Raw genomic sequence first — 11,179 nt, forward strand, 5'->3', positions numbered from 1 at the left:
GGCGGCGGGGAGATTGTGGGGGACGGTGTGACGAGGGGCGGCACGGTGGGCAGACACCTCGTTTTGACGAGGTGAGTGGCGACGCAAGACCGAGAGGTCGGGAGAGTGGGTGTGGCTGATGTAATGGGGGGAGAGTGGTGTCACGTGTATGTGGGGCGTGGGGAGGTGGAGAGGGCGGTAGGAGGTGTAACGGGCGATGGAGACGGGAGGGGGAGTTGGATAGCAAAAGGTAAATGTCAAGATGAGGAAGTGGTGACGATGGAAGGAACACGAAACGAAGATGACCACCCGTTGTGTCTCCCACCCAACACACACACACACAACGGAACCAAGCTCTGCACGTCTGCAAACGGACGCATGGAAGCCGCCGTCGCCGCCGCCGCCCGCGCCGCCCGGGGGAGGTCCTGCGGGGCAAGATGACGCAAACCGTGACACGTGTTTACACGTCAATTCTTCAGTTGTTTATCACACACACACCTCGCGCTCTGGCTCTTGTTTCGCTTTGTTGCCTCAGGCCTCCTCTACTTTCGGCCATCAGCTCTTGCATCCTCCCCCCATCGCCCCCCCTCCAACATCGCCCTCTTCAGCAACATGGCAGGCGCAGCAGGGACATTGGCACAGTCCCCATACTCCACCTTTGCCGATATCCTCTCTCGGTACCACAGCCAGTACACAGAAGCTGGTCCTTCCTCGGCTCAACTCGACACACCCATCCCTTACGATGTTGTCTTGGATCAGGACAATGGCATGATTGAGGCTCTCATGGGAAGCCTGGAGGGATAGTAAGTATGCAGCTGAAATGTAACGTGTAACGTTCTCATCTGACCCTCAGCCTCCAAGCTCACCGCGCCAACTCGTCCGCCCCCATGCCCTCGGAGGAGTACGAGTCCATGCTGCTCGAGCACCGCACCTGGGCGTTGATACGGGCTGTTTACGAGTAGGTTGTGTTCCTATGAGTTCCACTAACCCAACAGCAACCGACTGCCCCGAGCCGACCCAGCCTTCGTTGCGCCGTCGGCGTCTGAACAGATTCGCGAGTCCCCATACACCCCGCCAGAGGAGCTTGTCCAGACCATTGTCAACGAGGACTCTGAGCTTGCCCTGTGGGCTACGCTTGTGGGTCATCTGCAGAGCAGGCCACTCTTCACCTCTCCACCACCCATCGAGTCCCGTACCGGTTACCTTCCTTCCACCATGAGGCGCGCCAAGGCCGCTCGTTTGAACAACGGAGCGGCAGTCACAACCTCGCTTGACCCCGACTTTACCCTGCGCGATCCCCACGGACAGAGCCTTGCTGGCGAGGACCAGACATACCAGGCTCCTCTTCTTGAGACCCTCTGGGACCTCGTTCGTCATGGAGAGCTTGACCAGGCCGTCAAGGTCTGTGAAGAGGGCGGCGAGCCTTGGCGCGCTGCGTCGCTTATGGGCGGCAGGAGGTGGAACATGAGCGGATTGAGTAGGTACGCTACTTCTCCATGTGCTAACCTTTCAGCGAACGACAGTCTGACGGGATCGGCAATGGAGGGCAACCGCACCCGCGCATTGTGGAAGAAGAGCTGTCGCGCGATTGCAAAGAACGTAGGTAGCTTAATTACTACACACGCAGCTGACCCAGTAGCCTACGCTCTCTTCTTCCGAGCGCAGCCTTTACGCTGCACTCATCTCGGACCTGCAGTCCCTTCTTCCCGCGTGCCAGTCGTGGGAGGACCATCTTTGGGCCCACATCACTCACCTTACCGAGAAGCGCCTCGATCGCCGGTGCAGCGAGCTGGGCGGCTTCTGGCAGGCCGAGGACCAGCTCCGTGGCCGTGACGACGAAGAGGCTGTCGACGTCGCCCACGGTGGCCTTGACCAGGTGTTTGCCAGCATTGCCTCTGTGCAATCTGGAGACGTCGCGAACGCTTCGCAGAACCCGTACTACGTGGCACAAAAGATGGTGATCCTTGGTCGTGCCGAGTCGCTCCTCAACACCTTTGCCGACCGCATCTCCGGCCTCGAAGAGTCGGTGGCTCCCGAACTCATTGGTCCCCTCATGCGTTTCTTCGCACACCTCGTTCTCGTCCTCCGGTCCTTGAACCAGCCTGTTCCCGAGTCTGCCGCCAACTACATTCTTGAGGCTTACTTGAGCATTCTCAAGCGCGAGGGCAAGGACTCACTCGTGGCCATGTACGCCGCGTGCCTCCGCGAGGGCAACGGCGAAGAGAGCTATGCTCGCTTCCTCCGTGGAATGGATCCCAATGCCACCCGCGAGGTCAAGCAGGAAGCCCTCCTCCGCGCCAAACAGTACAACCTCAACGTCACCATCATCGCCAAGCTTACCGTCAGCGAGATTCTGAAGTCTGAGTTTGAGGTGAGCTTCACCCATACGGTTGGAAAGATTCCCCCGTCTAACTCTCTTTCCCAGCACATCCCTGCACTTGCGCTTGGCCAGCCTGACATGACCACGTTCTCGACTGGTCTGAGCGAGCGCGACGTGCGCCTCATCCGCTCAATCGAGTGGCTAACCATGGTCCCCGAGACATACGACGAAGCCCTGCTGCGGTCCAACGATGTGGCGCGGTACTTCCTCGGTAAGCTGCTTCGAGCCGCAAGTCCAGTTCCAGCTGACATCCATAGCTCTTGGCCAGGCCACAGCCGCCGAAGCGTTGCTCAGGACGCTCCCGGCCGAGATCACCACGGACGCCGGTGACGACGATGACAGCCAGCTCCTTGAGCACGACAGCTATCGACGCCTGCTTGGCGTGTTTGCGTGCCATGAGGCCGTGGATGAGATTCTTTCGCAAAAGCCCAAGGCCACCGCGACCAAGGTCGACCAGCACAACTGGCGCAAGCGTCTTCTGTCTGCCATTGAGAAGACACATGACCAGACTCGTGCTCTCCTCACCTCGGGCTGGCTGCGATTCCACATCTCGTCAAGGACGACATACAGTGAGTTATACATACGGGTGCAGCTTGCTTCACGACGGGGCGCTGACTGTTACTTCAGGCTCGCAGCGCCGCAAGGAACTTGCCCGCATCCGCCAGATCTTCGTCCCCGACCTCGTCCTGCGCCTGCACAACCGCCTCGTGGACAACCGCGAACTCTTCCCCGCCCTCCTCCAGCGCGCTCTGGACATGACCAAGCTCGTCGCCGCTGAAGACTATCACGTGTACGAAGAGTTCCTTGGCTCTGACGACAAGCCCTACCGCCTCGTGGCGTACCTTGACCGCGTGCGTGAGGCATCGATGGCCGCCCTGCAGAGCGGCAGTCCCGACCCGTTCAAGGCCGTTGCTGTTGTCCAGGTGCAGTAGCCCTGTAGAGATGCGTTACAAGTTTATAAAACAATGCATATGATGCCCCTGTATCGAAGACCTGGGGAGAGGGGGCCAAGGAATAAGAGACCGGGGAGATTACTAAAAGGACACAGGAGGACGGGAAGCATGTCGTGTCTAGCGTGGGAGTGTGATGTACAACCAGTACTGTTTTGTCAGCTGGAGTCCGCTGTCACCGCAACTAACCTTTTCGGTACCAGGACTGAGGGCGCCAAAGACCAGCTTGGGCTGGAACATGCGGTCGAACACTGTGCCCAAAGTCAGCTTTCTGGCAGCCTTGGGCTGTGGTTGACTTACACGTCGTAACCCAGCTCTTGGCGGCACTTTGGCACAAGGGGTGCGGCATGACGAGCGAGGGGTTTGTGGGGAACGTCTCGAGCTGGCGGAGACACCTGAACGCGACCGAAGGCTGAGGGGGACCGTAGCGCGACACGGCCTGGTGCGCCTGCCGCCATTTCTCGTCCAGCTGTGCCTGGCAACGGGAGGGGTCTGGGCAGTCGTGTCGCTGGCGGTGTTGTGAGCGAGCAGCACAAACGACGCAGAAGGCGGTATAGCCAGCCTGTTGGACTCACACAGGTGTATTCCTTCTTGCAATCGATACTGCCGAGCTTCAACAGACGCTCGAGGAACCAGTTACGTCTGAACTATAAGCTAGTGTTCGAGAGAGAGAGAGAGCGGCCTGCAACTCACCGCATCGACAGCTTGAGCTGCGTCTGGTCACTCAACGTGGCCATTTCGTGCTCGTCCCATGTGGACTGGTCCAGCACGAAGCGCGACGCCTCACGATACAGGTCGGCATTGTAGTACTGCTCGGCAAGCATGAGGGCTACAAACGGCCGGCCGCTTGCATGAGTGACGAGAAACCGCTCGCAGAGTGACTGGAGGGCCGGGACGTCCAGCTTGGAGGAGAGGGCAAGGAGCTGCGAGGTGAGCGTTGCTATCACGATGCACATCTTCCACCCACCGACTCCACATTGGTCCATGTCACCTTGCACTCGAGGTGAGGGTATGCCCAAAATAAGAAGTCCTGAAACGCTGCGGGACTCTCCTCGTGCAGCTCGACAACAGCGTCGATGCGCTCGTCGGTGCGGTCCTCCTTTCGCACTGGGAACGCAGGGACCGATGGGTCAAAACCATTACTCAACCGCCATGGGTGCCGGGCGTCAGACGTCGTGGCCATTGTCACAGCTGGAGGGCAGGTGTGGCCCACGCTTGGCTGCAGCCTGAGCGGTGCAACGTGCGTGGCGGACGGGGACGAGATTGTCGGTGCCGAACGCGGCCGCTCGGGCGGCGTGGACGACGTTGCAGTCGGGGCCTGGGATGCGGCCGCAACGGGCACTGGGGCTTGCGATGGCGCCGCTGGCGTCTCTGGTTCCTTTGGCGACTCGGGCACGGGCGTCATGGCTGTCGACGTCGTCGTCGTTGTGCCAGTCTGCGGCGGCGGCGGTGCGTTGCCTGTACCGGCAATAGTATCAAATGCTCCAGACGCAGGCGGTTCTGGCAGCTCGCGCAGTTCCTTGAGAATCTGGGCCACTGAGGGACCGTCGTCCAGAGCGTCAAGATAGACACTTGTCTTGTTGAGGTCCGCATCAGACTCGGACTCGAGCCCTATGCTCCGGCGGCTCTGGCGGGATGAGCGCTTGGAAGCGCGTGGTGAACCAACTCCCTTGAGAGCTGCAAAGGCAGCGGACGACCGCTCAGAGACGCGCCCAGGTACAACAGTGCTTTCTGCTGTGTTGGGTTCTGGTACGTCAGTGGAAGAAGTGACGGAACGCTCGGGACCATGTGCGGGATCGGTATCGGTCGGTGAGGATGGTTGAGCAGCGACCACAACGCTCGAGGTTTCCGCCCAGCTGGTAAACCACGTCAGCACCAACCAGACGACAGGTAACTCACCTCCCTTGTAGCAGCGCATTGAAGAATGGGCTGGCAAACCAGAGCACTTCTTTGTGACACCAGAATTCGTGCCGACCGACAATCACCTTGACGCGTCCGGGCAACGCCGCGTCCTGCGTGAACGTTGGGTGCACAACGATGTCCTCCTCCTCCTCGTCTTCGTCATCCTCATACATGTCGTCCTCTGCGGTCATCGAAAACGCGGGTGTGCTGTGTGACCGCGTGTGAAGGGGCACGTGTGCAACGATCCCGTGTGCTGGGTCGGCCGAGTCGGACGCAGACGCTGAACTCGACCCAAAGGAAAACAGGTGCGGACCTGGCTGCGGCGAGTACAGTGACGTGGTTGTCGATGCCAGCTGCGGGTGCGCTGGAGAGCGCGGGTTGCGCGATATGAGCAGGTGGGAGGGGTTGGAAGACTGCGCGGCCATGGTGATAGAGATGGGCAGAAGGCAATCAAAGGACTAACACTCGCGCATGAGCACAAGGTGCAGGAACGGGCGGCATTCCCGGGCATGTTCCGGAACAGGGAATCGCGGGGCCTCGCTCTGGGTGGCAACATTTTTTTTGTGGAGTGTTGTTTTTAGTGGCATTGTTACATGTCTCGCAGTCTCCCTAATGACAGGCGTACTCTATAAAAGTCTACAGAAAGAAGCATCCCTCTCTACCTCCTGCCACCCTTCTTGAACTTCTTGTTGGGCATGCCGCCCTGCACAACGTCGTCGTCGCGGTCACGGTTGTCGTCGAACCGTCCCTTGCTTCCCTTGTCGCGTCCACGCTTGCCACCGGCGCCACCAGTGCCCTGCTCACGCATCTCAATCCGGGCCGCACGGGCAGCCTCAGACACACGGTCAGAGAGAATGGCAACAGCCTCCTTGTCGACCTCAAAGGCGGGCAGCTGGCGCCCAATGGCCGCCTCAATGCCCTTGAGCATGACAACGTCGTACTGCGTCGTCAAAGTGATCGACTTACCCGAGCGACCAGCACGGGCAGTACGTCCGACACGGTGGACATAGTCCTTCGAGTTGGAAGGAATGTCATAGTTGACGACCAAGTCGACAAGGGGAATGTCGAGACCACGCGAGGCAACGTCAGTGGCCACGAGGATCTTGCGGCCACCGCTCTTGAACTTGTTCAAGGATCCCTGACGAGCGCTCTGAGAGAGCTGGCCGTGGAGGGGAATGGCAGGGAAGCCAAGACGGTTGAGCATGATGGAAAGACGCTGAGCACGGTCGACGGTTCCGGTGAAGATGATCATCGATGACGACGAGAGCTCGTTGACCAGGTAGAAGAGGTAGGCATCCTTCTGGACCTCGGGGAAGAAGACGTAGTACTGCATGAGGGTCGAGACAGTCGAGTATCTGGAGGGTTAGCTGCAGCCAATGAACACAACAACTCACTTGGAAGCAACCTTCACTTGGACAGGCTTGTTCAACGAAGCACGCTTGAGCTTCTCAACCTTGGTCGAGAGGGTGGCACTGAAGAGGAAGGTGTTGCGCTCCTTGGGGATAATCTTGAGAAGCTTGTCAATGATGGGTCCAAAGTCGAGGTCAAGAAGACGGTCCGCCTCGTCGAGAACCAGGTACTTGAGAGCCTTGAGCGAGAAGCCCTTGGTGTTCTCGAGGTGGTCCATAAGACGACCAGGAGTGGCGACAATGATGTGGGGGCGCTTGGACAGAGCGATGCTCTGCGACATCATGTCCATACCACCAACAATGACAGCAGTGCGGACACCAATGGGAGCACCAAGGGCAGCGACCTGCTTGGCGATCTGGTCCGCAAGTTCACTGACCAGTTAGCTCTGGGAGATAACACTAGGAGAGCTCACCGAGTAGGTGCCAGCATCAAAGCAAAGAAGGGCTGGGGGTTCTCCCAAAGAGTCTGGAGGATAGGAAGCGAAAAGGCAGCCGTCTTACCCGAACCAGTCTGGGCGATACCGATAATATCACGACCAGTGAGGGCAGGAGGGATGGCCTCGGCCTGGATGTCCGTAGGAGCCTTGAAGCCAAGTGACTCGCACGCGTCGCAGAGCTCCTGGGAGACACCGAGGTCGGCAAAGGTCTTGGCTGAGGGACCAGCCTCAGCATCGGGGGAAGGAGACCTGGAGGGGCCCGAGTCGGAAGAAGCGGACGACATGGTGGTGTGGATGTTGTTGAACTTGTCGTGCATGGTGGCCAAAAATCCAAAGTCGCCGGTGGAGGCCCGGCACAGGAAAGGTCTGCCTCCTCTTTTTACACGTGTCATTTTCAATAATAAATACCTCCGGACCGCGACTAACTTTGATAACGCGGCACGGGGCGGGGAGGCTGGTTGTCTCGTATTGTGCGCGGAGTGCGGAGGTGTGTAGCGTTCACATTACACCCGTTTGGGCCATTGCAGCAGCTACGAGGGGGATCATAACATCGACGTTCCCGACAGCACACACACTCTCTCTCTACCCCGTCACACTCCTTCGTGATTCCCTCATTGCACCGTCCTCACACCGTCCACGACCTTGTAGTACCCATAAACACAAACACCCCAGCCTCCCCCTCCAGCATCCCATCGCCTCCTACCCCAACCGATCAACACAAACATCTCACCAGTCGACCCACCGGCCCCCGTCCTCGGTCTCTCCTTTCCTAAACAGCGCCATCGCCGTCCACCATGGCAGCTCCCAGGCGAGCGGGCACAACAACGCCGTCCAACTCGGTTGCCTCTGCCACTGGCTATGCGGAGGCTTCAGAGATGGACAAGTACCGGCTCGTGAGCAACATTGGCCAAGGCAGCTTTGGTGTCATCTCCAAAGTTCAACGCATCAATGACAACAAAGTAAGTTCCAAACTCATTTCTTAGGGGCCTTCTAGCTTACATGGCGTGTGAAGGACTTTGCCCTCAAGCAGCTAGACTATGGCAAGATGACGGAGCGCGACCGTAAGCAGATCCTGGCTGAGGTGTGAGTACGGAGCAGGCTGTATATTTACCCGCAGTAGTGCCCAGCAACTAATATGCGCCGCAGAGCGATTCTCGAATCTCTCAAGCACCGTAACATTGTACAGCTTGTGCAGAAGATAAAGGACCCCAAGAACGAACGCATCTTCATTGTCATGGAAGTAAGTTTGAGCCTGGTTGTTCGGGCACACACACACACACACACACACATACGGACAGCCGCAGTTGAGACGCTGTTGCTGACCCGCATTTCCAGTTCTGTACTTCGGGCGACCTTGGCTCTCTCATCCGCAAGGCCAAGCGCAGCAACACTCCTCTGCCCGACGATCAGATCTGGAGCATCTTCCTGCAAATCACCTTGGCTCTGCATCATTGTCACTGGCCCAACGAGCGTCCCCGTGTCGCAAATGGTCGGGCAGACGGTGTGGCAGCCAGGACGCAGGTCCTGCACCGCGACCTCAAGCCTGAGAATGTATTCCTCTCAGGTGATGTTGTCAAGTTGGGCGACTTTGGCCTGAGCAAGGACATGGCCGGCCTTGCCTTCACCAGCACATACGTGGGGGTGAGTTGCGATGACCAACACAATGACGTTCTGGCTAACAAAACCAGACTCCCCTGTACATGCCTCCCGAGATCCTGGCCGAGAACCGTTATGACACCAAGTCTGACATTTGGAGCCTCGGATGCCTGGTCTTTGAGATGTGTGCACTCAGGTGAGCAAGCATGATGTGCCATAGTAGCTAGCTGACCTTGCAAGCTCGCCTTTCGCCTCCGCCAAGACTCAAGAGGAGCTCATCACGATGGTCAAGTCGGGCAAACTGCCGCCCCTGCCATCCCACATTTCCCCTTCGCTCAAGGCCGTCATCAGGGCTATGCTCAACTTGAATGTAAGTCTTCAAGGACGATTAAGCAACGCTGACGCCTAGCCTGTGCGTCGACCCTCGACCAGGGACCTGTTGGAAATGGACGAGATGAAAGTCCATCACAAAGGGTTCCACGTTCAGATGCAGTGGGTACCAGATTTATTGCCGAGCTGACCCAACAGAACCATGCAACTTACCAAGAGACGGGACGACCTGCTACAGTTCCAGGCTGATTTACAACAACGCGAAGCTCGTTTGCAAGAACGCACCTCAGCACTACAGAAGGAATACGTCGAAATGTCTCAGCGCGAAGCGTCCGTGAGGGAGCTGGAAGCAGCCCTCAATGCTCGCGAGGCTGAGCTCAAGGACCGCGAGAACGTCCTTTGCGAAAACAATCGCCGCATCTCCCAGGCCAGAGACGCAATTCGTCGGGAGTGGGAAAATATTAGGGAAGTGAAGGACGCTCAAGCCAAGGACCTCATGGAGCTGCCGGTTGCGTCTCCCGAGGAGATCGTACCTGAAGCTGCGCCTAATCGACCACCACTTGAGGAGCGAAAGTGAGTCATGATGCTTGTATTCTGACTGACCACCAGAACCTTTCCTGTTCCTGCGACTTCTTCGCGCTTCCAACGTCACCCGTCCTATGATGAAACGCCATCCAAGATTCCGTTCCCATCGGCATTCGCATCGCCAGTTCCCCTCGACCAGAGGCTAACAAACAAGATTTCCGGCTTGCCAGCGCGTCGTGGATCTTCGGCAGGGATGGGCTCGAGCAATCTCCAGCGTCGCCTGGCGTCCAAGTCGATGACCAACCTTGCCGCTCGCGCTCGTTCCGACGACGAGTTTGTTGCTCCCTTACAGTCCACGCCCGCCAAGCAAGCTCGTGCACAGGGAACGCCATATCGTCATGTCACTGGAAGGACATCTATCGGGTCGCCTGGAGAGCTTGACCGCGTCTTCGCAGAGGACATCACCATGGCCACGGCGTCCTTTGCCATCTCCCCCGCTCACTCGTTGCTATCGACGCCGTTCCTCCCCCGTCCACGCAAGTTTAGCGATACAGTGGATGACAGCCCTTGCTTGCCACCAACCCAGATTCCAGCCCCAACGTATGTGTATCGCCCTGAAGCAACACCAGCAAAGTGGTCTGCCGACGATCCCGATCTCCCGTCTCCTTTCATCCGGCGCACAGTCCCAGCTGCCCCTAACCTTACCGGTGCCAGTGCCACTTCAACAGACCGTGCGCCCCTGGGCAGCATCAACCCGCAACCGGCAGGTGGACCTACTCCAGCAACCAGCACTGCCAACGGAGCCATCAGCGGTCTTCCCAACGGTGCCGCCAGTGGCTCGGTGCGCAAGATCCCCCGTTCGCGTAGCGGCACAAACCTACACGCCAACATGCTCAAGAGCAACTTCAACGCCGCTACTTCGGCGGTCTCACGTACTCCGGCAGCCCCGGGGTTGGGGACCGGCAGCGCAGTGCGTACCCGCCCAGTGGTGGGACGCGACCCCGCACGATGTTAGACAAACATTGATATAATGACATGTGCAGTGTTGTGGTCAGTGTGAGGGAGAAGAGTTTTGCAGGGAGAACATTTGGCGGAGGCAAGCCGAGGAGGCCCTTGTCAATAGTCTGTTGTGCCCAATGGTACACACGAACCATTAGTGTATCCATGCTACAAGTACAAGAAGTACAGTTTGTGCGCCTGCTGGCGTGCACTTGTGATGCGCATAGGGAAGAACGCCAGCCGAGGGTTCCGATGGTGACACAGTATCACGCCCCCAAGACTGTGTCACCCTCTGCGCCTCCCAGACCATCTGCCCTAACACAAGGCGAGTGCAACAGCGGCTACACGAAACGATACCAGTGGCATGCATGACTCTCACGTTGTTGTCGGAATATGTATCATTGCCTCCATCATCCCGAATGCCAATCTCTCATGACTCCCTCCCTCTCTCGATCTCTCTCGCTCTACTCGATGTGCAATTTGTCGCCGCGCGTCGTCTCCTCCTCGCTCAGTGTGGGGGCGGGCCCGCTTCTCATGGCTGTGCCAGAGAAGGATAGACACCCCACCCAGCAAGGGCCACGACACCTCTCCGTTGGGGGGTTTTTGCAGTGCTCGAAGCAAAGCACTCTTTCAATGGTTTTCTCTCTTTTGCTTTTTTTTTCAATGCCTTTC

General features: G+C 58.2%; 4 protein-coding genes across 4 annotated transcripts; 2 read left to right on the plus strand and 2 right to left on the minus strand.

Annotated features, from left to right (window-relative positions):
- Window positions 1-591: 591 nt before the first annotated feature.
- On the plus strand, window positions 592-3,291 carry NUP84 (Nucleoporin nup84; the record flags this gene model as incomplete). Its single annotated transcript, XM_028623687.1, has 8 exons — window positions 592-782; window positions 833-937; window positions 975-1,456; window positions 1,493-1,578; window positions 1,619-2,350; window positions 2,405-2,570; window positions 2,617-2,928; window positions 2,987-3,291. 8 exons carry the CDS (start codon window positions 592-594, stop codon window positions 3,289-3,291), a joined length of 2,379 nt encoding a protein of 792 aa, XP_028475661.1.
- A 138-nt stretch (window positions 3,292-3,429) lies between these two features.
- EHS24_008372 (uncharacterized protein) lies at window positions 3,430-5,636 on the minus strand (the record flags this gene model as incomplete). Its single annotated transcript, XM_028623688.1, has 7 exons — window positions 3,430-3,459; window positions 3,499-3,560; window positions 3,610-3,817; window positions 3,885-3,951; window positions 4,003-4,232; window positions 4,277-5,165; window positions 5,209-5,636. 7 exons carry the CDS (start codon window positions 5,634-5,636, stop codon window positions 3,430-3,432), a joined length of 1,914 nt encoding a protein of 637 aa, XP_028475662.1.
- A 233-nt stretch (window positions 5,637-5,869) lies between these two features.
- RRP3 (ribosomal RNA processing protein) lies at window positions 5,870-7,374 on the minus strand (the record flags this gene model as incomplete). The annotated part of the gene is made up of 3 exons (XM_028623689.1): window positions 5,870-6,566; window positions 6,606-6,992; window positions 7,034-7,374. The coding sequence occupies 3 exons, from the start codon at window positions 7,372-7,374 to the stop codon at window positions 5,870-5,872; spliced, it is 1,425 nt and encodes a 474-aa protein (XP_028475663.1).
- Window positions 7,375-7,851: 477 nt separating this feature from the next.
- KIN3 (G2-specific serine/threonine protein kinase) lies at window positions 7,852-10,523 on the plus strand (the record flags this gene model as incomplete). Its single annotated transcript, XM_028623690.1, has 9 exons — window positions 7,852-8,016; window positions 8,070-8,140; window positions 8,204-8,297; window positions 8,393-8,698; window positions 8,746-8,849; window positions 8,894-9,023; window positions 9,086-9,145; window positions 9,222-9,556; window positions 9,773-10,523. 9 exons carry the CDS (start codon window positions 7,852-7,854, stop codon window positions 10,521-10,523), a joined length of 2,016 nt encoding a protein of 671 aa, XP_028475664.1.
- Between the last annotated feature and the right edge of the window lie 656 nt (window positions 10,524-11,179).

The sequence above is a fragment of the Apiotrichum porosum genome (genome assembly GCF_003942205.1).
Source record: "Apiotrichum porosum strain DSM 27194 chromosome Unknown scaffold_7, whole genome shotgun sequence".
Lineage (NCBI taxonomy): Eukaryota > Fungi > Basidiomycota > Tremellomycetes > Trichosporonales > Trichosporonaceae > Apiotrichum > Apiotrichum porosum.